The 25,649-nt window shown below is 42.4% G+C and overlaps 2 protein-coding genes across 3 annotated transcripts in view; one reads left to right on the plus strand and one right to left on the minus strand.

Moving 5' to 3' along the window:
• TG (thyroglobulin) overlaps window positions 1-25,649 on the plus strand; it is a 426,102-nt gene that overhangs the window by 264,296 nt on the left and 136,157 nt on the right. The gene's annotated exons all lie outside the window — the stretch shown is intronic.
• SLA (Src like adaptor) overlaps window positions 1-25,649 on the minus strand; it is a 60,561-nt gene that overhangs the window by 22,826 nt on the left and 12,086 nt on the right. For both annotated transcript variants that reach the window (XM_040354990.1, XM_040354989.1), the window contains exons 2-3: window positions 6,249-6,332; window positions 5,516-5,615 (exon numbers count right to left, since the gene is read on the minus strand). In XM_040354990.1, coding sequence (XP_040210924.1) covers window positions 5,516-5,615; window positions 6,249-6,306 — 158 coding nt within the window. In that variant the 5' untranslated portion in view covers window positions 6,307-6,332. The remainder of the gene's footprint in view (window positions 1-5,515; window positions 5,616-6,248; window positions 6,333-25,649) is intronic.

Genomic DNA, 25,649 nt, shown 5'->3' on the forward strand with positions numbered 1-25,649 from the left:
ACAAACCTGAGGCTCTAAGCACTGTGAGGTCTGTGACTTCCAGTAACTTCTATGCAGCTTTCTCTTTGCATTGCAAAACATTGCAGAGTGAGCTGTGAATTTGCATTTCAGCCTTTGAGGTTTTATTGTTTTCTCACAAGCAGGAGAACAATTTTCCATTATGTGTGATGTGTACCTCCTGTATCTGTGTACCGTTGAAGCCAATTTCTTATTTTTTTATGTCTGGATAGTTCTGGGATTAATACCAGAACTACATTTATAGCCAGATTCAGAGAGGTTTACGCCGGCGTATCAGTAGATACGCCGTCGTAACTCTGAATCTGCGCCTTCGTACATTTAAATGTATTCTCAAATTGAGATACACTTAAATGTATCTAAGATACGACTGCCTGCGCCGTCGTATCTTAGCTGTCTAGTTCCGCCGGCCGCTAGGGGCGTGAACGCTGATTTACGCCTAGAATGCGAGATACGCCTATTCACGAACGTACGCTTGCCCGTCGCAGTAAAGATACGCCGTTTACGTAAGGTGTTTTCAGGCGTAAAGTTAGTCCAACAAAAAGCTGGCCTAGCCAATGTTAAGTATGGACGTCGTTCCCACGTCGAATTTTGAAAATTTTACGTAGTTTGCGTAAGTGAATGGGGCTGGACGAAACCAATAAGTCCTTGCGGCATACTTTGGAGCAATGCACACTGGGATATGTCCACGGACGGCGCATGCGCCGTTCGTTAAAAACGTCAATCACGTCGGGTCACGATTCATTAACATAAAACACGCCCCTGTGTTCCTCATTTGAATTAGGCGCGCTTACGCCGGCCCATTTACGCTCCGCCGCCGTAACTTAGGAGGCAAGTGCTTTGTGAATACAGCACTTGCCTCTCTGACTTACAGCGGCGTAGCGTATATGCGATACGCTACGCCTGCACAAAGTTAAGCCAGTCTTTCTGAATCTGGCTATTAGCATTGGTTTCACAAAATGAATATCTATTTGCTGCTTACAAACATAACACAAATGCCTTTACAAAAATTTTTAAATTTTTGTCCATAAGGCCTCGTACACACGACCGTTTTCCTCGACAGAATCCATCAAGAAACTTGGTGGCAGAGCTTTTTTGCCGAGGAAAACGGTCGTGTGTATGTTTTTCGTCGAGAAAACTGTCGTGGAACTCGACGAGAAAAAAAGAGAACAAGTTCTCTTTTTTCTCGTCGGGAGTCTCAATTTCCTCGTCGTGTTCCTCGTCGGGCTGGTTACGACGAGAAACACGTTCGTGTGTATGCTAAGAAACCCGCGCATGCTCAGAATAAAGTATGAGACGGGAGCGCACCTTCGGTAAAAGTAGCGTTTGTAATGGAGATAGCACATTCCTCACGCTGCAACAGACTGAAAAGCGCAAATGGTCTCTCACCAAACTTTTACTTAACACGCAGTAACATGAGATTAGCAAAAGCAGCCCCAAGGGTGGCGACAGTGGAATCAAACTTCCCCTTTATAGTGACGTGGTACGTGTTGTATGTCACCGCGTTTGAGAACAAGGAGATTTTGTCTTGTCAGTGTGTATGCAAGGAAAGCTTGACAAGATTCTTAACAAGCCTAACAAGGAACTCGTCGAGGAAAGCGACGTTTCATTCACGACGAGTTCCTCGGTCATGTGTACGAGGCCTCAGAACTTAAAGTTGATCTAAAAGTTTTTTTTACTTTAAAATGTACTTTATACCTCCCAACTTTTTGACCCCTTTCACACTGGAGTGGTTTGCACTGGCGCTATTGCGCTAAAAATAGCACCTGCAAACCGACCCTAAACCATAGCTCCCAACTGTCCCTGATTTCGAGGAACTGTCCCTAATTTGGAGCAATGTCCCTCTGTCCCTCATTCCCCCTCATTTGTCCCTCATTTTGGTCTGATCCATATAGATGTATATAAAATGCACTTTTTATCTTTCAAAAAGTGTTTCCCGGTGCTAAACCTTTCATCCAAGTTCTATATTGCTGCATTTTTAAATTTTAAAAGCCAATATAAAGGAATAGTAAGGGTAAAAAAAAGCACTTGTGGATTTAATTAACCTTTTTCTTTGGTTAATTCTCTTTAAGTGGGTGTGGCAGGGGTGTGTCCTATGCCTACATGCGTTTGATAGTAGGTGTCCCTCATTCCTATCTCAAAATGTTGGGAGGTATGCCTAAACAGCTGTTGCTGTGTCTCCAGTGTAAAAGCCCAGAGGGCTTTCACAATGGAGCGGTGGGCTAGCAGGACGGTAAAAAAAGTCCTGCTAGCCGCATCTTTGGAGCGGTGAAGGAGCGGTGTGTATACCACCGCTCCTGCCCATTGAAATCAGTGGGACACCGCGGCTATACCGCCGGCAATGCTCCTCTGCAGAAAAGCGGGGGTAAAACTAGCGCCGCAAAATTGGTGGTAAAGCACCGCTAAAAATAGCGGCGCTTTACCCCTGACGCACCTCCCGCCCCAGTGTGAAAGGGGCCTTAGAGATGGGAATGGGGGACACCTATCAGCAAAAGTATGCAGGCATAGGACACACCCCTTGCCACTCCCCCTTAAAGGAGATTTGTACAAAAAACAAGATTGGTTGAACCCACAAGTGCTTTTTTTTTTACCACTACTATTCCTTTATATTGGCTTTTGGAATTTACAGATGCAGCAATTTAGAAAGGTTTAGCACTGGGAAAGACTTTTTGATAGATAAAAAGTGAATTTTATATACATCTATATAGATCAGACCAAAATGAGGGACAAATGAGGGACACAGGGACATTGCTCCAAATCAGGGACAGTCCCTTGAAATCAGGGACAGTTGGGAGCTATGCTAAAGGCAATACTTACAGGGATTAGAACCCCTGTCAGTAATTATTGCCTGGGCCCCCATTTAGGAGATCTACCCTCTCTATTTTTCCTGTTTAACATTGAAAGTGAAAATAAAAAAAAATCCCAAATTTTGGGTTGCCCCCAGAAAAGTAATAGAGGGGAAATCTTCCAATGGGGGTCCCAAAGATATTCCCCTAATTTGCAGGGATTTTCCTCACTTCCTGCTTGGATATGGGACAGGAAGTGCAGGGAAATCTCTGCAATGAGATGCAGATAGCTAAAAAAATCTAACAGAGCTTTTAACTCTCCCTTACTCAATACAAAATGAAAAAAAGTATTGGCCATAGTCCTGCATTAGAAACCTTCTGCATTCAGCTACTTACCCCCTCCCCCCAGCCCCCTTATACTTACATGAGCCCAATCTAATGACTCCCAACTGTCCCTGATTCTGGGGGGACTGTCCCTGATTTGGAACAAATTCCCTCTGTCCCTCTTTCCTCCCCATTTGTCCCTCATTTTGGTCTAATCTATTTAATTGTATATAAATGCACTATTTATTTTTCAAAGTGCATTTCCCAGTGCTAAACCTTTCCTCCAAGTTCTAAATTCTGTGAGCTTCTTCATGCTAGAATGCACATGAGCCCTTCATTATCCATGTTGGTCAATCCTTGTTTGCGGAGATGAGGTTCTAGTAACAGGATTACATCTAATTCAAGTAAACGGGTCAAGTTTTTCATGAAAGTAGTACACTGGCTCCAGTTAGGCAACTCTCAGGCCTCGTACACACGACCGAGGAACTCGACAGGCGAAACACATCGTTTTCCTCGTCGAGTTCCTTGTTAGGCTGTCGAGGAACTCGACAAGCCAATTTTCTCCATTCCCATCAAGAATATAGAGAAGATGCTCTCTTTTTGGCTCGTCGAGTTTCTCGACAGTTTCCTCAACGAAAATGTACACACGACCAGTTTCCTCGGCAAAAAAATATCTCCCAGCAAGTTTCTTGCTGTTTTTTGCGGAGAAACTCGGTCGTGTGTACGAGGCCTCAGGCATGAGCCTATTGTTGTTTCACAGTTAAATCCAGAGAAGGTGAGTCATTCAGAGAACCACACCAATGATTCTAAAGTCCAAAAAGCATTGTTTTCACCATCAAATTTCAAAGTAACAAGGCAACGCATTTCGGTGGCTGAAACCATGTCCCAGGGGCATGCAATACTCAGGTGAAGGATAAAGGACTCCGTTAGGATTATTCATTCTGAACTATAGTATTTATTAGTAGAAAATCTTCAGCAGTTGGGACTTTAAAACCCATCTCCAGGCAAAATGTAACTCCCCCTCAATTGGAGCCCCTCACTGGTCTCACTGGTGCTGTTTCCATGTGTGTGGACTGGTTCTCCATGATACCCTTCTGTTGACATCACTGCTCAGACTCCTTTAACGGATCTTGAGAGGGCCCTGCTGCCGCATAGGCAATGGGAAGCATCGATGTCTTGCAGGTAGTGACGTGTGTCGGCAGCTTAAGTAAGCAGCTGAGCCGACCCCCATCATAACACTGACCTTCTGGGAAATACAGGGCTTGGCCGATGACTTTCCCCAATGTGTGAGTGGTGGGAGGAGACCAACCCCCGAACTACCCTCCTGACTGTGTGCTTCTTCCACTTCACTTTCAGGGGTTCCAAATATTGGGTACCTTCTCCAGGGCACAGCAGAACACATTCTCACACTCTCTACATACTGAGATGCAGACCGATGAACACACTCCATGGCCGTAGTATAATTTAAAATTTTTTACTAAACGTATTGCAACTGATACAGTCAATATAAGTCATGGCTCTTCACCTAGTGGCTGGAAAATAGATTCAGTTAGCAAGACATACAGTTGATCTTAGCTGGCATGGGCAAGACGGCCTAGGGCCGAAGACCGCTATATCTCTCTCTCCTTCTGTCCTTTGGGGAGCCCAGAAAAGTCCTCCTCTGTCCCAGGTGTAATACAGGTCTAGGAGGCCTCTTCTTGGCCTGGTTTCTTTCTTTCCCCTGGGGAAAGGACAAGTTCTGCTGTCCTCCTTTTTCCATCTTGCTTCCAGGCTCAACCGAACCTCCAGCCCTAGAACCAACCACCAAATGGGAATTCCTCCCACTGCTCCCTCCACAAGGGAGGGGTTTCACCTAAAGGGGAACTCTACCACTCCACCTGCCTACACTTGGACTTCCAGATGATTTTAAGCTTTAATGGGGATCCCATAGGTATGGCATATACATACTTACCGGTACGTTGGTCCAAGCTGTAAAATTTGCCATACTTAAACTTCAGCAATTAATTAGAAATGAGTAATGGTGAGAGGTGGAATGAGGTGGAATGAGTGTCAGGTAGGAGTGGGGCTTTAAAAACATCAGAATTTGTCAATGTTTGTAAATTGGTCCCTATTGATGACTTTCCAGCCTTTGTTGTCTGCTCTGTGGCTGTAATTCATTCTGTTGAGTTGGCTAGAATAATCTGTATGGTTGCCAGTATCCTAATTTTCCAAATGGCTTTAGATCTGATGTTACAGATTTTTTAGGCACTTGATTAGTTTGTGAAACGTAAAAGCTGTTTGTGCCAAGTTTCCTGGTTCTGTGACTCCCTCGCCCCCGAAAAACAACCAAGTCGGTTTTCAGACGACAAAAACGAATGTGCTGCACTTAGGCTTTAGAGAATGTAACTTACTCTGAGATGACCCTCAGCTTTTCTCCAAAGTAGAAGATTGGCTCGCTCACATCCGGTGGAGGATAGTCATAAAGAACAGCCAGAAAATCACTTTCGGTTCCTATAAGATGAAAAAACATAACTGCTGCATTAAAATGTTCCATTAAAGTTGAATTATGGTCGAGCAATAAAATCCCCAGTGTGACGTAGGCTACCTATATTGGTAATACTGGGCTTTCTGTTTTCGAAGTACCCCCAGGAACATTTTGTAAATACCTCTTGATCTTGCTAGTGGAACCATTGGATATGCGCTTCCTTTAAAGGGGAGACAATGCTATTCTGATCGCTGTATTAGTGTCGCTGTTCCCGCTAGGTAGCTATTTTTTTTTTATTGCGATTTTTTTTTACTAAAGACATGTGGCTGAATAAAATTTGGCCTAAATGTTTGACTAAAATTTAGTTTATTTGATTTTTCTTATAACAAAAAGTAAAAAATATTGATTTTTTTTCAAAAATGTCGCTCTATTTTTGTATATAGCGCAAAAAATAAAAATCGCAGAGGCGATCAAATACCACCAAAAGAAAGCTCTATTTGTGGGAAGAAAAGGACGCGAATTTTGTTTGGGAGCCACGTCGCACGACCGCGCAATTGTCTGTTAAAACGACGCAGTGCCGAATTGTAAAAACCCCTTGGGTCATTTAGCAGCATATTGGTCGGGTCCTTAAGTGGTTAATATACTGTACATGCACTGACCTGTTTCCGATTGAGTAATTTTTGCTGGCGGAGGATTGTTTTTAATGGTGTTTCCCATTTCTGTTTTCTCTAAAGTCGTATATCCTGTATAGGAGGAAAATACAAGATTATGTTAAACGATATTCTCCAAAAACAATCCATACACTATGTATTGGTCCTGTAATCTATTTTTCATTAAATTGTTTCTTACTGTGTTTTTCTACCTCTTTGTAATGCCTTTTGAAAGCTCCCAAACCTCTTGACTACAAATTACATAGTCCATCTTAGGAGCGAGCAAGAGAGGGTGGCCACGTTCCTACATACAGTGGGGTCATGGAGAATGAACGTAGCCACCCCTCTAACAGGAAGTCAGATCACAGTAGAAAAAATGTGGGGATATGGAGGAGACTGAGAGTAATAGAAGGGACTTTTTGAGTTAAAGAGGAAGTTCAGTAGCTGCTGACCTTAAAAAACCAAGTACTTACCAAGTGCCTGGGGTCCAGCGCTGTCTTCCCACAACCAGTTCTTCGTAGGCCTCGTACACACGATAGGATAGCCAGAGGACAACGGTCTGAAGGACCGTTGTCTTAGGTTAACCGATGAAGCTGACTGATGGTCCGTCACGCCTACACACCATATGTTAAATAACCGATCGTGTCAGAACGCGGTGATGTAAAACACAACGACGTGCTGAAAAAAACGAAGTTCAATGCTTTTGCATACTAACGATCGGTTTTGACCTATCGGTTAGGCGTCCATCGGTTAAATTTTAAAGCAAGTTCCTATTTTTTTAACCGAAGGTTAAATAACCTATGGGGCCCACACACGATCGGTTTTGACCGATGAAAACGGTCCTTCAGACCATTGTCCTCTGGCTATCCTATCGTGTGTACGAGGCCTTACTGTTGTGGATCCCCAGTGCCGCCATCTTTGATAGGGGAGCTGGCTGTCGCTTCATGAGGAACCAGAGCCAGCTCCCCACTGTGCATTAGACATGTGCACACTGAAATATTTCATTTCGGAATTTTGTTTTCGTTCCGAAAAATACATTTAGTTACGAAATTTGTTTTTATTTATTTAGTTTTGTTAAAAAATGCTTTCGTCCAAAAATCTGAATTAATTAAGGTCGAATCTGTCAATTGAAGGCTTATGTTGTCTGTCGAATGTTCTAAGAAGATTCGATGAAGCGGCTAAACTGTATGACGCCGCAATCGTACATTTCCGGGCGATTGCTCCGCCCACAAGCTATAGTAGAACTCTAATGTTGTATGACTAGTAATAGATATATTTATTAATTATTATTACTAGTCAACCAACATTAGAATTCTTCTATAGCCTATGGGAGGAGCATTTGACCATAAATGTCCGCTCGTGGCGATCGTATGTTTTAGCTGCTTTAACGAATCTACATGATGCATGTATTAAATTCTCCAATCTCAAATACCAAATTTTGTCTAACCTGCTCTAAAAAAAATGAGTAGCTGGAACCCAGATGAGCGTTTCCTGAGGCCCAGTATGGCTGTTTGTTCCTAAGAATAGGAAGAACCTTCAAGGTCATGGTAAAAGCCACAAAGCACATATATTTGACGTAAATGCACTTCCATAAAGAGTCCATCCTGTGCTATGAAGTACATACCACTGGTTTCTTATAACCACAGCTCTTTCATTTTAGTTCACTACCTTTAAGTCACCGCAGATACAAATTCTATTTTTAAACGGTGTGTTAAAGGACAAATATATAAGTTAAGTGACAGAGCTACTGAGAACATTCACATCTGTATGGGTAAAAGTCCCTACTCTTGTATCAAAACCAAAATACACTATATGGCCAAAAGCTTGTGGACACCTGACCATCACACCTATACAAGCTTGTTAGACATCCAATTCCAAATCCATAGACATTCATTTTCGGTAAGCCCCCCTAATAGCCTCCGCTCATCTTTGAACGCTTTCCACATGATTTCAGAATAGGACTTTGTGCCTATTCAGTCAAAAAGCATTTATGAGGTCAGGCACGGATATTGGATTCCAATTTATACCAAAGACATCCAGGTCAGGACTCTGAAGGCCACACAAGGTTCTCCCCATCAAACCATGCCTATATGGGGCTGGAACATGCTGGAACAGAAAATGCCTATACCAGGCTGTTGGCACAAGGTTGGAAGTGCATGATTGACTTTAATGTCTTTGTATGCTGTGGCATTACCAGTACCCTTCATTGGAAACACTAAGGCCCCGCACACACGAGATGATCGATCCGCTGGAATTGATCCGCGGACCGGTTCCAGCGGATAGATCCCCTGGTGTGTACGATCCAGCGGATCTGTTTCCGCGGATTTTTGTCCCCGGGGATGGATTTCCAGCGGATAAAAATTTCTTGACATGCTAAGAAATCTATCCGCTGGAATCCAGTCCAACGGATTGATCCGCTGGTCTGTACAGACTCACCGGATCAATCCGTCCGAATCCATCCCCCGCATGCGTCGTAATGATTCGACGCATGCGTGGAAGTCCATATATCACAGGGTCGCGCACGTCGCCGCGTCATCATCGCGGCGACGGCGCGACACGTCACCGCGGACGGAATTCCGCAGGGATTTTGATCTCATGGTTAGTACAACCATGAGATCAAAATCCACCAGAGGATTTATCCGCGGAAACGGTCCCCCGGACCGTTTCCGCGGATAAATCCTCTCGTGTGTACCCAGCCTTAGAACTCAAGAATGTATACATTTGGCCATGCAGTGTTAGGCCTCGTACACACGACCGAGGAACTCGTCGGAAAAGACACATCGTTTTCCTTGACGAGATCCTTGTTAGGCCTGTCGAGGAACTCGACAAGCTTGCTTTGCGTACACACTGTCAAGACAAAATCTCCTCGTTCTCAAACGCGGTGACGTAGAACACATACAATGGCAGGGGAAGTTCGATTCCACTGGCACAACCCTTGGGGCTGCTTTTGCTAATCTCATGTGCTTGCGTGTTAAGTAAAAGTTTGGTAAGAGACGATTTGCACTTTTCAGTCTGTTACAGCGTGAAAAATGTGTTATCTCCATTACAAATGTTACTTTTACTCCCGTCTCATACATTATTCTGAGCATGCGCGGGTTTCTTAGCATACACACGGTCGATTTTCTCGTCGAAAACCAGCCCAACAAGGAACACGACGAGGAAATTGAAACTCCCGTCGAGGAAAAAGAAAACGTGTTCTCTTTTTTCCTCGTCGAGTTCCTCGACAGTTTCCTCGATGAAAAACGTACAGTGTCAGGACAGAGATCTACTGCTCCCTGTCATCGGGAGCAGTGATCTCTGTCATGTCACTGGTAGCCCAGCCCCCTTAGGCCTCGTACACACCACCGGACATGTCCGATGAAAGCGGTCCGCGGACCGTTTTCATCGGACATGTCCGCTCGGAGATTTTGGTCTGATGGCTGTACACACCATCAAACTGAAATCCCCGCGGACAGAGAACGCGGTGACGTAGACAACACCGACGTTCTCTATCGCGCGAGTTCAATGCTTCCACGCATGCGTCGAATCAAGTTGACGCATGCGCGGGATTTCGGTCCGCTGGTTAGACGTAACCAGTGGACATGTCCGACGGACAGCTTTCCAGCGGACATGTTTCTTAGCATGCTAAGAAACATTTGTCTGCTGGAAATCTGTCCGCTAGCCTGTACACACGATCGGATCTGTCCGCTGACACTGGTCGGCGGACCAGTTTCAGCGGACATGTCCGGTCGTGTGTACGAGGCCTTACAGCTAGAACACATCCGTGGGACACACTTAACCCCTTCATCGCCCCCTAGTGTTTAACCCTTTTCCTGCCAGCACTGTTCGCTGTATAAATGAAAATGGTCCCAAAATAGCGTCAAAAGTGTCCGATGTGCCCGCCATAATGTCACAGTCACGATAAAAACATAAAAACGACCCTCTATTTTGTAGACGCTATAACATTTGCACAAACCAATCAATATACCCTTATTGCGATTTTTTTTTACCAAAAATATGTAGAAGAATACGTATCGGTCAAAAATTTGGATATTTATTATAGCAAAAAGTAAAAGGTATTTTTTTTTTCAAAATTGTCGCTATTCTTTTGTTTATAGTTCAAAACATTTAAAACGGAAAAGGTGATCAAATACCACCAAAATAAAGCTCTATTTGTGGGAAAAAAAAGGGCGTCAACTTTGTTTTGGTACAATGTCGCACGACCGTGCAATTGTCATCTAAAACTACGCAGTGCCGAATCGCAAAAAATGGCCCGGTCATTGGGCAGCCAATTCTTCCGGGGCTGAAGTGGTTAAAGTAGCACAGTGCTTAATAGCAAAATATGCCCTGTTAATGAGGGGTAAAAACCTTCCAGAGCTCAAGTGGTTAAGGTAAACATACCTCCTCTGCCCCCTCCTTAACTTTAGATTGGGGGGGCGCTAGTTTAGGCAGGTAAAGGGTACTTAAAAAGGTGAACGGCTATTTTTTTTTATATTTTTTTTAATTTAGGTTATGTGAACAGGAACATGCAAGTAATATGAAGTAGGTGTTATCCAAATTTGGCTGCAAAAGTGGAAATAATTTTTAAGTGTTACTATGGACCAGATCTTTGTTAGGATAATTGTATAATAGCAGTCAAGGGGAACGGTAAAATGGGCTTAGTTATTGAACATGCTTGCATAATAATGAAACTTATATGTCTGGGAGTCGGTGCTCTGATGAGTCATTTTGTACAGTGTTTTTAAGGTATGCAAATGTATCAAGCTATTGACTTTTTTAATTAGTGTAGCCCATAGGACAGCAAATATTCTTTGGTAGTTGCAGATGTAATAAAATTATGTACTTCATTGTCGCAGTATACAAGGCACAGAACAGATTATTTTGGATGCCACCCACTTAACAAAACAAAACAAAACAAAAAAAAAAAAATATATATATATATATATATATATATATATATATATATATATATTGTGTATATATATATATATATATATATATATATATATATATATATATATATAAAGAATATATACCGTATATATGTACAGTATATTTGTGTATGTGTGTGTGTGTAAATCTAATCAAATCAACTGTAAAGTATTAAATAGGGATGATCTGAACACCCCCCCTGTTCGGTTCGCACCAGAACCTTCGAACGGACCGAACGTTTGCGCGAACATTTAGAACCCCATTGACGTCTATGGGACTCGAACGTTCGAATTCAAAAGTGCTAATTTTAAAGCCTAATATACAAGTTATTGTCGTAAAACGTGTTTGAGAACCCGGGTCTTGCCCCAGGGAACATCAATGGAAAAAAAAGTTTTAGAAACAGTCGTTTTTTCTGGAGCAGTGATTTTAATGATGCTTAAAGTGAAAAAAAAAAATGAAAAATTCCTTTACCCTCCCTGGCGGTATGATTCTGTCTGGAATTACGTACCAAAAGCGGTACAATTATTTTGCAAGGAAATTTGGTGTTTTATACTGTAGGCCTGCAATTCTTAGGAATAACTAATTTAAATCTGACCAAACAAGAGTCTAGTAGGCATCCCGGGTATGAATTTTTTTAAAAAACAAAATTATAAATTATAATATAATAAATAATTATAAATAATTATAACAAATAATAATATAATTATAATAAAAATTATTCAATAATGTAATCAACTCAAAATCACTGAAATTTGCTCAGTTGCAGAATTGTCGCTGTCATTACTTTTATTTTTTTATGACGAATTTCCCCACAAATCGCTATCGCACAATTCTGCAAGTGATTATAATTTATTATTGCTGTTTTCTAGCTGCTCTAAAACCATTTTTGACATAAAGGGACACTTTTGGTTGCTATGGACAATCTACAGTTTGCAGGCAGAAAGAACCGTTTTTATTATATAAAATAACATGTAGGACACTGGGCAGACCACTAGGGACAAGGGGGTGTGTGTATTTTTTACATACAGTACTGTAATCTATAAGATTACAGTATACTGTATGTAATGTGTTTGTTAACTTTTTTGAATTTGGCGCCGTTCTCCGCCCCGTGCGTCGTAATGTCACAGGGAACGGAGATCGGCGGCACAGGAGGACACTGTGTAAATCGAGCGAGGTCCCGCTCGCTCACACAGCGCGGTGGCATCGCTAGATCCAGGAACAAGGTAAGCCAGCGCGCGTTGCAGGCTCTGCATAGCTACCCCGAGCGTGACTCGGGGTTACCGATTTTGGAACAAAAAATCCACCCCGAGTCACGCTCGGGAATACCGCCAGGAGGGTTAATGTAATATCTGGTCCCTGCAATATGGATGAAAATCAAGCACAAATAGCACAGAAAATAGCACAGACACAGACAGTACACACACCACGTAGCTTTAGGTGCAAACTACAGAGGACACAGGCAATACACACCACGTGAGAATACTGCAGCTAACACAATCACCTGCCTGCCTGTCAGTAAATTAGGAAGAGCGGATCTAGCTATACTATACAGTGTATAAATATATATATACAACACCTGGGATGCATATATATCCTCTACACACTGTTATTCTAACTGACTAGCCTGCCTGCTCTATCTAACTCTATTGAAATGACACTCTCTCTCTCTCTCTCTCTCTCCCTCACTGTCTCTATCTTTAACCACCGCCGCAACACACTACACAAAGCCGACTTGCAGGCGGCCTTTTATAGCGTGGGGCATGTACTAAACCCCCTGAGCCATCCAGGTTCCTGTAGAGGAACAAGCACACAGGAAGTATCACCCTGTCCTCTACAAGTCCTACAAAGTAACACATACGTTAAAGCAGCAGGTACAGTATATCAACCCTTGAGTGCCCCAACCCAAAATTGAAGTATCAGTTTTGAGTGGGGTTAGCCTTTAAAGGCAATGATCATAAAAATTGGACGTCCCTCTTTAAAATGATGGAAATCTAACGCTCAGTTAATGGCTGACTTGTTATCGGGTTATGCAAAAATAAGCAGTGATAGCAAGGAACGTACATCTTGATACAAATGGGGAAGTTGGTTAATAACAGTTTGCAAAAGTTTCCATTAACTTAGCTGTGAACAATAGGAAGCCAACAGAAAAGTGACAACTGCAACTACTTATAGAATCTGCCACTTTGACAGGATTCTGCAAATGGGGAGGGGTAGGGAAGAATATACCCTCTGCTAATTTTTCTTCCCAGTAATAAATATGTATTTGATCACTATGGTCTAGAGCAGGGGTCTCCAAACTGCGGCCCGAGGGCCAGATGTGGCCCTTTGCTAGCCTTTATCCGGCCCTTGGGGCATAATTCCTCCCAATGACATGAGGCACTATTCCTCCCATTGACACCAACAATGGGGCACTATATTATCCACTGATACCAATGATGGGATACTATTCCTCCTACTAATAGGGGGAATACTCCTCTTCCTATTGACCACCAACCCTGAGGCCATATTTGTTATCACTGATGCCGGGCCCGTGATATTTTCTTCCCTTGCTGGCCCCAATCCAGCCCTCCTAAAGTCTGAAGGGCAATAAAGTGGCCCTTTGTTTGAAAAGTTTAGAGACCCCTGGTCTAGAGTCTAGACCAGTGGTTCTCAACCTTTCTAGTGCCATTACCCCTTGATACAATTTCCCAAGTTGTGGGAACCCCTATAACAGTAACATTTTTGTCACACCCAAGCCAAGACAAATAATTTGCGCCCCTATCCCACGGCCATTTAGCGCTCCCTTCCACGAGTTCCTGCCACTCGTACAATATTAAAACCCCTTATGGTACATTTTAGGCGCAGTCCCGTATCGCAAAAAATTGCCTGGTCATTAAGGGGGGTAAAATCTTCCGGGGCTGAAGCGGTTAAAGGAGCCAAAATGACTCCAATTATGCACTGTAAAGAACATCAATGCAGAGACACAGGGGCTGATTTACTAAAACTGGCGCGTGCAAAATCAGATGCAGCTCTGCATAGCAACAAATCTGCTTTCAGGTTTTTTTGTCAAAGCTTAATTGAACAAGCTGAATTTAGAAGCCGATTGGTTTCTATACAGAGCTGCACCAGATTTTTCACTTTCCAGTTTTAGTAAATCGACCTCACTGTGTGGCAGCACAAAGAGAGCAAGGTTTCTCAGCCAGGGGTCTGTGGAAACTTGGGGTTTGTTTGCCATATGCTTTATTCAGGGGACTGCCCGAGGGCCCCATGCCAGGGTTGCCAGCTCAGTAAAACCAGGGACAGTATGTAAAAATCTGTGTTTTTTTTAAAATCTGTCCCTGATATGTCCGAAACCGACATGCTTTTGATGTGAAAATCCCGAGATTTTAGCTGCCCCGCCTCTGCACTGCCTCCTGACGTGGTGGCCATCTGTAAGCCCAGGGGCCCCATAATCTTCTATAGCTTGGGGGCCCCATGAGTTGTCAGTCCGCCCCTGACTATATTCTTTTTTTTTTCAACCATCAACAACTTGCTGATCGTATTATTTTATCACCTACCAAATGTAGATATATTTTTAAGCAGAGGATCCCTAAGGACTCAAAATGGTTTCTAGGGGTACTCCAGGGTAAAAAGGAAGATGAAGTCTGTTATAGAGAGAGAGAGAGAGGGAGAGAGAACTAAGCTAAGTGGGGCAAAACTTCTCCGCAGGATGTGGAAACCTTGCAAGAAGATCGGAACAAATTAATGGGGTGGGGCAACTACAAATTAAATTTAATGTAGAAACATTTTAAATAATGAATTTGGGTGGCAAAAATATGAATGCAATCTATACACTAGGGGGAGAAGTTCTGGGGGAATCTAGGACAGAAAAGGACCTGGGGGGTCCTAGTAGATGATAGGCTCAGCAATGCCAAGCTGCTGCTAACAAAGCAAACAGAATATTGGCATTAAAAAGGGGATCAATTCCAGAGATAAAATGATAATTCTTTCGCTCTACAAGACTCTGGTCCGGCCGCACCTGGAGTATGCTGTCCAGTTCTGGGCACCAGTCCTCAGGAATGATGTCCTGGAAATGGAGAGAGTCCAGAGAAGGGCAACAAAGCTAATAAAGGGTCTGGAGGATATTAGTTATGAAGAAAGGTTGGGAGCACTGAACTTATTCTCTCTGGAGAAGAGAAACTTGAGAGGAGATATCATTTTTAATGTACAAATACCGTACTGGTGACCCCTCAATAGGGATAAAACATTTCCGCAAAAGGGAATTTAATAGGACACGCGGCCATTCACTAAAATTAGAAGAAAAGAGGTTTAACCTTAAACGGCGTAGAGGGTTTTTTACTGTTAGGCCCCGTACACACAAACCGATGGTTAGTACAGAAAAGCATCGGTTCAAAACCCGTGCATGCTCAGAATCAAGTCAACGCATGCTTGGAAGCATTGAACTTCGTTTTATTCAGCACGTCGTCGTGTTTTACGTCACCGCGTTCTGACCCGATCAGATTTTGAACTGATGGTGTGTACACATATCAGGCCGTACGGCCACTTCAGAGGTGAACCGATGAAAATGGTCCGTCGGACCATTCTCACCGGTTTTGTCCGACCGTGTGTACGGGGCCTAAGAGTAGTAAGGATGTGGAAATCCCTTGGTCTGCCAATCGGCACCCGATCATTGATCTGAGGCCCCGTACACACGTCCGAGGAACTCGACGGGCAAAACTCATCGTTTTGCTCGTCGAGTTCTGTGTGAAGCCGCCGAGGATCTCGGCGAGCCAACTTTCCTCATTGAACAATGAGGAAATAGAGAACATGTTCTCTATTTGGCTCGGCGAGGAACTCGTCGGCTTCCTCGGCCGAAAGTGTACACACGCCGGGTTTCTCGGCAGAATTCAGCTCCGATCGAGTTTATGTCTGAATTCTGCCGAGAAACTCGGTCGTGTGTATGGGGCCTTAGTCAATGGCTGAGAGTGCTGACTGGTGAGTTCTGGCAAGGAGGCAGTCCTCCTGTCAGAACACAATATCTCAGGGGGAGGGGGGTCACTGTACTAACATCAGATTGTTAGTACATCAGCTCCTACTGAGCTCTTCGTTTTTTTTTATTCAGCCTGCTGGGTTGAGCAGGAAAAAAAAACACTAGCGTGTATCAGGCCCACGATTTGTGATGGCAAAGTAGCATGACAAGTCGTTTCCCATGATTTCCAATGGCAACCATGCATATTAGTACGACTTCAAGTCATTTCGACTTCAAAGTAGTCCCTGCACTACTTTGGTCTGATTTTGATGCCACTTACACAGGCATTCCCTGAAATTGCGGCAAAATCGCGGCCGTGAAATCACAGTAAAATCGCGCAACTTTGATGTGGCAGTGGTGTGAAAGGTCTTCCCAGAGGTGACATACACCTCTTCACTTGACATTCTTATCTTCTGCATTTTATCATCTTACTATCAAGGGATGATGACGGAAAGTGAGAGGATCCTGCTCATTGGAGCTTACAATCTAAATATAGAATTAAGAGCTAAAGAAAGAACAAAACCTTCCATTCTCAGTATCAATTTAGTCAAAACAATAACAATCTTCACAAAGTGAGGGTGGAGGTCAAATACGATGTTCATGCTGGAATACTAAATCTCAAGGGACAAGACACCTACAAATCATTTTAAGAATAGGAAATAGTTTGGTTTGCCGTTAAAGTTAAAAAAATAAAAATGTGTCACCAACATACAGTAAGTTCTTACTGTCTAAGTATATTTTTGTATCTTTATGGTCAGGGACAGGAAGAACCAAACCTGAAGATCCTAAATGACTCGCTCTACTTACAATGTAGAGAATGACGGGCTACAACTTATTTTTTTAGCCCTGTACATTGTAGTTCTAAAGCTTATAGGATGTGATCATTAGCTTAAACCTTAAAGGGGTTGTAAAGGTCCAATTTTTTTTCCTAAATAGCTTCCTTTACCTTAGTGCAGTCCTCCTTCACTTACCTCATCCTTCCATTTTGCTTTTAAATGTCCTTATTTCTTCTGAGAAATCCTCACTTCCTGTTCTTCTGTCTGTAACTCCACACAGTAATGCGAGGCTTTCTCCCTGGTGTGGAGTGTCGTGCTCGCCCCCTCCCTTGGACAACAGGAGAGTCAGGACGCTCTCTACGTTGCATATAGAGAAAGGAGATGTGTGTTAGTGGGCGTCCTGACTCTCCAGTAGTCCACAGGAGGGGATGAGCATGACACTCCACACCGAGGAGAAAGCCTTGCATTACTGTGTGGAGTTACAGACAGAAGAACAGGAAGTGAGGATTTCTCAGAAGAAATAAGGACATTTAAAAGCAAAATGGAAGGATGAGGTAAGTGAAGGAGGACTGCACTAAGGTAAAGGAAGCTATTTAGGGGAAAAAATTGTACCTTTACAACCCCTTTAATCTGATCACATTATATTAATTGCAATTTTAATATGTGGATTTCCTGTTTATCAACCCAAGTTTCTGTAGTGTTTACCAAAATTAAAAGATTGCCAAAGTTACATTACTGGCAGCAATCGCAATTAAACACTGGCTATTTTCAAATGATGAATCAGTGATTTTATCAGTTACTGAGAAAGGGAGATTAACCACTTGCTTACTGGGCACATATACCCCCCTCCTGCCCAGGTGAAATTTCAGCTTCCGGCACTGCGTCGCTTTAACTAACAATTGCGCGGTCGTGCGACGTGGCTCCCAAACAAAATTGATGTCCTTTTTTCCCCACAAATAGAGCTTTCTTTTGGTGGTATTTGATCGCCTGTGCGGTTTTTATTTTTTGCACTATAAACAAAAAAGAGCGACAATTTTGAAAAAAATACAACATTTTTTACTTGTTGCTATAATAAATATCCCAATTTTAAAAAAAAAACACATTTTTTTTTCTCAGTTTAGGCCGATACGTATTCTTCTACATATTTTTGGTAAAAAATAAAAAATCGCAATAAGCGACTGGTTTGCGCAAAAGTTATAGCGCCTACAAAATAGGGGACAGAATTATTATTATTTTTTTTTTTTTTTTTTTACTATAAATGGTGGCGATCTGCGATTTTTATTGGGACTGCGGCGTTATGGCGGACACATCGGACACTTTTGACACATTTTTGGCGCCATTCACATTTATACTGCGATCAGTGCTATAAATATGCACTAATTACTGTATAAATGTGACTGGCATTGAAGGGGTTAACACTAGGGGGTGAGGAAGGGGTTAAATGTATTCCCTGGATTGTGTTCTAACTGTAGGTGGAGGGGGGTGACTGGGGGGGTGACCGTTCTATGTCGCTATGTACAAGGGACACAGTTCCGTCTCCTCTCCAGAGACAAGACGCTGTCTCTGTGTAAAACGGCAATGAGAGATGATCTCATATGTTTACATATGAGATCCTCTCTCATTGGCCGCACAGATCGCAAACGGCCACTCTGATTGGCCGTTCGAGGCGATCTGTAATTGGCTGTGTCCAAGGGACATGGCCAACACAGAGTTTCCCTGCAGCGTGCTCGGGAGCGCGGGCGGGGAACGCCCAAAGGGGCGGACGTCTATTGACGTCCACTTGGATTTTTGGATCCGCGCTGTAGCCGTCATTTGACTATAGCGCGGGTCTCAGGAGGTTAAGGAAGCTGGAGATTGGTCCCCAGCCGATCACCCAAAAGAAGAGCAAAAGACTATGACAGTACTGGTTTAGACAGCATAAACACAATTTGTGATAATCAAATAGATAATTTTAATTAATACACAGATAAGCACTTCAGCCCTGGAGGATTTAGCTGCCAAATGACCAGAGCACTTTTTGCAATTCGACACTGCGTCGCTTTAACTGACAATTGCGCGGTCGTGCGGCGTGGCTCCCAAACAAAATTGGCGTCCTTTTTTCCCACAAATAGAGCTTTCTTTTGGTGGTATTTGATCACCTCTGCGGTTTTTAGTTTTTGCACTATAAACAAAAATAGAGCGACAATTTTGAAAACAAAGCAATATTTTTTACTTTTTGCTAGAACAAATATCCCCCAAAAATATCTAAAGACATTTTTTTTTTCCTCAGTTTAGGCCGATACGTATTCTTCTACATATTTTTGGTAAAAAATATCGCAATAAGCGTCTATTGATTTGTTTGCGCAAAGGTTTACACAATAGGGGATAGTTTGATGGCATTATTATAATTTATAATTTATTTTTTACTAGTAATGGCGGCGATCAGCAATTTTTATCGTGACTGCAACTTTATGGCGGACACATCCGATACTTTTGACACTATTTTGGGACCATTGTCATTTATACAGTGATCAGTGCTATAAAAATGCACCGATTACTGTGTAAATGACACTAGCAGTGAAGGGGTTAACCACTAGGGGGTGGGGAAGGGATTAAGTGTGTCCTAGGGATGTGTTCTAACTGTAGGGGGGATGGGCTACCAGTGACATGACACTGATCACCGCTCCCAATCACAGTAGGTCCGGCGCGGGAGCGCGCCTAATTTAAATGGCACGCGCCCCTTTGAATTACGCGGGCTTACGCCGGAGGCCGGCACCGTAGGTTTTCATTGCAAGTGCTTTGTGAATCAGGCACTTGCGATGAAAACTTGCGGCGGTGTAACGTATCTACGATACGTTACGCCGCCGCACTTCTACGTGAATCTTGCCCTCTGTGTACAGAACAACTCCATGTAGCCATATTGCTTTGCATTTATAGAAAATTACAACATCTGTAGATTGAAAAGGAAAGGTAATTTTTTATAACATTCAATTACAATATGACTTGTGTCGCAATTATATGCGCTATATTATTTTTTCTTTATTTTCATTTTTTTTTCCCCACGAAAGTGGAGTTACCCTTTAAGAACAATTTTTGATGGTTCTGGGAAACTGCTGACAATGTTATGTCTACACACAAAACCTCTAGGTGCTATTTTAAGTCATACTCAACATTGCAGTTTTAGTGTTTGGGGTGATAAAAATAAATGACTGTGGTTAAAAAAGAGCCAGAAAGCGGAGATATGTTCAGCCCTAGATATGAGAATAATATGTCTACATTAGCATGCATTAACTAAGAATAGCTCCATTCTCCTCGTTACTCTTGGTCTAGCACCAGTCACTTTTTGGGACACAAAATATTTTAATTACCAGTATTTATTTTTCATCAGATAAATGTATATATCCGCGATTGGATATATGTATATATCCATATATATTTGTACTTATTATTATATTTATATATATTTTTTTCACAGTTTTTTTGCTGGATACATCACATCCCAGGTTTACACCATTTATTATTTCACACAGTTTTTGCATCCATGGTAGCGGATTTTATTCCCTAGGTATCACCGTATATACTCGAGTATAAGCCGAGTTTTTCAGCACATTTTTTTTGTGATTAAAACGGACCCCCTTGGCTTATACTCGAGTCACCTTTTTGGGCCTGATCTCCCGGACTTTGGGGACCCGGTACCGGCTGGCTGTAGGTCTCCTGGACCCCAAACATATAGCCCCACACTTTCTCTACAAGTGTGCAAAGTTTGTTGTCCGGGGGACCTACGGCCGGGGAGCACCGATTTTTCAAAGTCAGCACCCCTTCCATAGACTCCCATGTTAAACGGTCATTTCTCGGGTAACTTTGGGGACCTGGTACCGACAGGCCGTAGGTCCCCTGGACCCGAAACTTGGAACACTTGTAGCCCCAGTTCTCCTCTGCTGTCTGGGGGACCTACAGCCGGGGAGCACAGATTTTTTTAAAGCCGGGCACCCCTTCTATAGACTCCCATGTTAAACGTAAGTCTAGTCATGGACACAATGAGGCATGGGCACAGTGAGGCATGGACACAGTGAGGCATGCACATGGACACAGTGAGGCAAAGTGAGGCACAGTCAGGCATGCAGATGGACACCCTAGACTTATACTCGAGTCAATACGTTTTCCCAGTTTTTGTGGTAAAATTAGGTGCCTCGGCTTATATTCGGGTTGGCTTATACTGTACTTGAGTATATACGGTATTATTATTTTCTCTACCCCATATAAATAGTTCAGTTCCGTTTGGTTTCATAGAACAGCGCCATATTCCCTCTTTGTGAGTTGTATTTATTTTCTGGATCCCCCTTAAAAGAGCATACCAGGCCCTTCGGCCTGGTATGGATTTTAAGGAAAACCCCCACGCCGAAAAAATGACATGGGGGTCCCCCCAAAAACCACACCAGACCCTTATCCGAGGACACAGCCCGGAAGGTCAGGAAAGGGGGCGGGGACGAGTAAGCGCCCCCCTCCTGAACCGCACCAGGCCGCATGTCCTCAACATGGGGGGGGTGCTTTGTCAAGCACCTTGTCCCCATGTTGATGAGGACAAGGGCTTCTACCTGACAACCCTGGCCGTTGGTCGTGGGGGGGGGGGGGGGCACAACCCTGGGCGTGGGATCAAAGTTGGACCAAAGTAGTGCAGGGAGCCATCAGGAATTTTGGGGCCCCTTACACAGCTTCAGGCATGGGCCCCCTGGATCAGAGAACCGGGGGGGTGGTGCTGCTGCCACAAATTGAGAAGAGGGGAGTATCGCAAGTTGAGAAGCGGGGGGGAGTGTCGCAAGTTGAGAGGCGGGGGGGAGTGTCGCAAGTTGAGAAGCGGGGGGGCTGCCTCCGCGAATTAAGGTTGGGGGTGCTTGGGTGCTGACGGAAAGAAAAAAGGGGGGATGCCATCCGGACCCCTTACAGGTGTACTGCCTGTACCCCCCTGATGGGGGCCCTGCGGACCAGTTAAGGGGCCTCCCATAGGGAAACATTGATTTTCACACGTCATGCGACATGAGCTCCCAATGTCGGAGCGCTTGTCGGACCAGTGTGAACCCAGCCTGAGGCAGGAATTATATTACTACCTCCTGTGCTCTTTCATCCAAAAAACTAATGCAGCCACATCAACTAGTAATGGTAAGCTGCAATAGATTACTTTTGGGGGGGGGGGGGGGGGTTGTGTTTGATTTTCTTTAACTAAAGCTCCATTCTCCAAAATCAAAGATAATAATCATACAGAATAGTTTAAACAGTTAAAATGTTAATGGTTTGGGAAATTTCAGTATACATCTAAATGTCAGTATATATCTAACATGAACTTCTAGAAAATGCTGACCTGTTTTCCAACGATACATAAAACCCCAGCACCTCATCTCACCTACTTTTCTTTAATTCTTATAATGTTCTACACCTGTGTTTACACCAAAAACACAGGTGCGGCGCATACTGTACGGAAAAAAAAAAAAATCCAATCTCAGAGGCAAGAATAGAAAGAAGCCTTTTGCTCAACAATTGGATCAGTTTAAATTGAAATTGTAATACAAAATATATATAAAAAAAAAAAAATCAAAAGTCTTAATTCAAATTTTAGAAACCATGTACAAAAATACAAAGCACAATATGTAGCACCACCACAAAAAAAAATTAAAACGACAGACTTGTCATTTTAAAATCCAGTAGACACCCTCATTTAACTAGCACATGCAACAAGGGAAAAAATATCTTTATAATTTAATTAATATTTTGTAAATATTTTTTTATTACATTAAAAAAAAAAAAAAAGGTAAATGATACCTCTTAGCACCTCCTTTTTTTTTTTTTTTTTGCATAAAAACACTTTTTTCTTGGAGAAAATGGGCCATTATGTAGATTTTACCTTTTATGTGTCCCCGTGGCTGGCTTGTAGCATTTCACGTATCCTCGGTTGCACTGAAGGTTTATCACCTGCCCACTCACAATTTCTGTCTGGTTTGACCTCTCTTTACAAAACTGTCTCTTGTTAAAGTAACTAAAGTGTCTTCCCTTATAACTCCAAAGGCACAACAGAGAACACAAGTGAATGAAATTTTAATGTGTATATATATTTTTTTAATATACAGTATATACATCTATATATATATATTCTATATATATATATATATATATATATATATATATATATATATATATATATATATATATATATATATATATATATATATATATATATCTATATATCTATGTCTATATATATATATATATATATGTCTATATATATATATATATATATAGACATAGATATCTATAGATAGATCAATATGTATATATATATATATATATATATATATATATATATATATATATATATATACATACACACATCAATACTTGAATGTGTATGAAAGTGTTGAAATAGTACTTTGGATTTTAGTTGGACAGACTTGCGTACACACGATCGGATAAACCGACCTAACAGATTTATTGCCAGACAGTTGGTGATCATGAACAGCCAACATTTGTTGTCATTAATTGAGCCAATAATTGTCTGATAACAGTCGGATTATCTGACACAGCACGACCATCAGACAATTATGGCCATAAAATTCGATCGTGTGTATGAGGCTTTAGGGATGAGCTGAGAGTTTTAATTTTCCTGAAATTTCAGCAAAAATGTGATTAAGCCCTGGTTCACACTGGGTACGATTTGGAACGATTTGAGATGCGATTTGACATGTCAAATCGCATCTCAAATCGGCGGCAATTGTCGGCAATGGCACTGTCCTAATCAGTGCGACGCCGCATCTGCAATTTCAAAAAGTAGTTCCTGTACTACTTTTTGCGATTTCGGGCCGCGATTTACATTAAATTGCGGCCGAAATCGCGGCAAAATCGCGGCAGCGAAATCGCGGTAAAATCGCGCATTTTACCGCGATTTTGAATTCGCAGCAGTGTGAACCTAGGCGGAAGTTTACTATTTGAAATGCATTGGTATCAATGGCGAAGGCAAAATTAACATGGTTTTGGGGAATTTTAAAGGTGCATTTTTTTTTAAAATGGTTCTTAACCACTACCCGACGGCCGTACGACTTTATACGGCCGCGGGGTGGTTGGCAATCTCTAACAGGCCGTAAAAACACGGCCTGCGCGCGCTTCCAGCGGCGCGGGCGCGCGCTCGCCGCATCGCTGAGATGCCGATGCGAGTGCCTGGCGGCCGTGAGCTACAGGGACAAGACGTGGAGCTCTGTGTGTAAACACAGAGCTCCACGTCCTGTCAGGGAGAGAGGAGACCGATCTGTGTCCCTTGTACATAGGGACACAGCATCGGTCACCTCCCCCAGTCACCCCCCTTCCCCCACAGTTAGAACACAATTTAGGGTACACATTTAACCCCTCCCTCACCCCCTAGTGTTAACCCCTTCAATGCCAGTCACATTTATACAGTAATTGGTGCATTTTTATAGCACTGATCGCTGTATAAATGTGAATGGCGCCAAAAATGTGTCAAAAGTGTCCGATGTGTCCGCCATAACGTTGCAGTCACGAAAAAAATGCTGATCGCCGCAATTAGTAGTAAAAAAAAATAACAAAAAATAATAATAATTCTGTCCCCTATTTTGTAAGCGCAATAACTTTTTTTTTTTTTTTCCCCAAAATATGTAGAAGAATACGTATCGCCTAGACTGAGAAAATTTTTTTTTTTTTTTTAAAATTGAGCTATTTATTATAGCAACAAGTAAAAAATATTGTTTTTTTTTCAAAATTGTCGCTCTATTTTTGTTTATAGCGCAAAAAATAAAAACCGCAGAGGCGATCAAATACCACCAAAAGAAAGCTCTATTTGTGGGGAAAAAAGGACGTCAATTTTGTTTGGGAGCCACGTCGCACGACCGCGCAATTGTCAGTTAAAGTGACGCAGTGCCACAAGCTGAAATTTCACCTGGTCAGGAAGGGGTATATGTGCCCAGTAAGGAAGTGGTTAAAGGACATAGAAGCTCATTTTAACTATACTGGACTTATTCTTGTAAAAACTATTTTAAAACATAAAGCAAAAGAAAGGGTAAAAAAAACAAAAAAAAATACTAAAGGACTAAATGAAATATTACCAAATTACCCCAAATAAACCTCTATAAAAATAAAATAAAAAAATAAAAAAAAATATCCAGGAAATTTAAAACCTTTAATAAGGCTCACAAGTCAAAGATCCTATTCACCTCACAACCCCTACATCCCTGATGTGTGCTTTTCTGACCAATAGAATGGTGTGTCAAATATTTAAGCCTATTATTACGAGACACACGATCGGACTTATAGAAAAAAAAATAAGAAATTCACATTTCTAAATTTAGGCCAAAATGTATTCTACTACATGTCTTTAATAATAATAATAATAAAAAAAAATCTGAATAAGTGTACCGTATTTGCCGGCGTATAAGACGACTCGGCATATAAGACGACCCCCTAATATTCTGCTGAAAACTGTGGTTTTGTGGTCTACTCACCGTATTAGACGACCCCCTTGTGCGGTAGTAATGCGTTTTAATTCAACGAAGAGGCCGCGGCCCACCGGGTGCTCTGTAAGGCTGTATGTAGTCTGTATATGCGCCGCTCAGCCAATCCCGATGCACTCTGTTGATGACAGAGCATGCTAAGCCTGCTCGGATTGGAGTAACAACCTCAGCCAATCCGAGCAGGCTACATAATGTAGGAGGTTATTACTCCAATCCGAGCAGGCTTAGTAGACTCTAGTCATCAACAGAG

The sequence above is a fragment of the Rana temporaria genome, chromosome 5, assembly GCF_905171775.1.
Source record: "Rana temporaria chromosome 5, aRanTem1.1, whole genome shotgun sequence".
In the NCBI taxonomy this organism is placed as follows: Eukaryota; Metazoa; Chordata; class Amphibia; order Anura; family Ranidae; genus Rana; species Rana temporaria.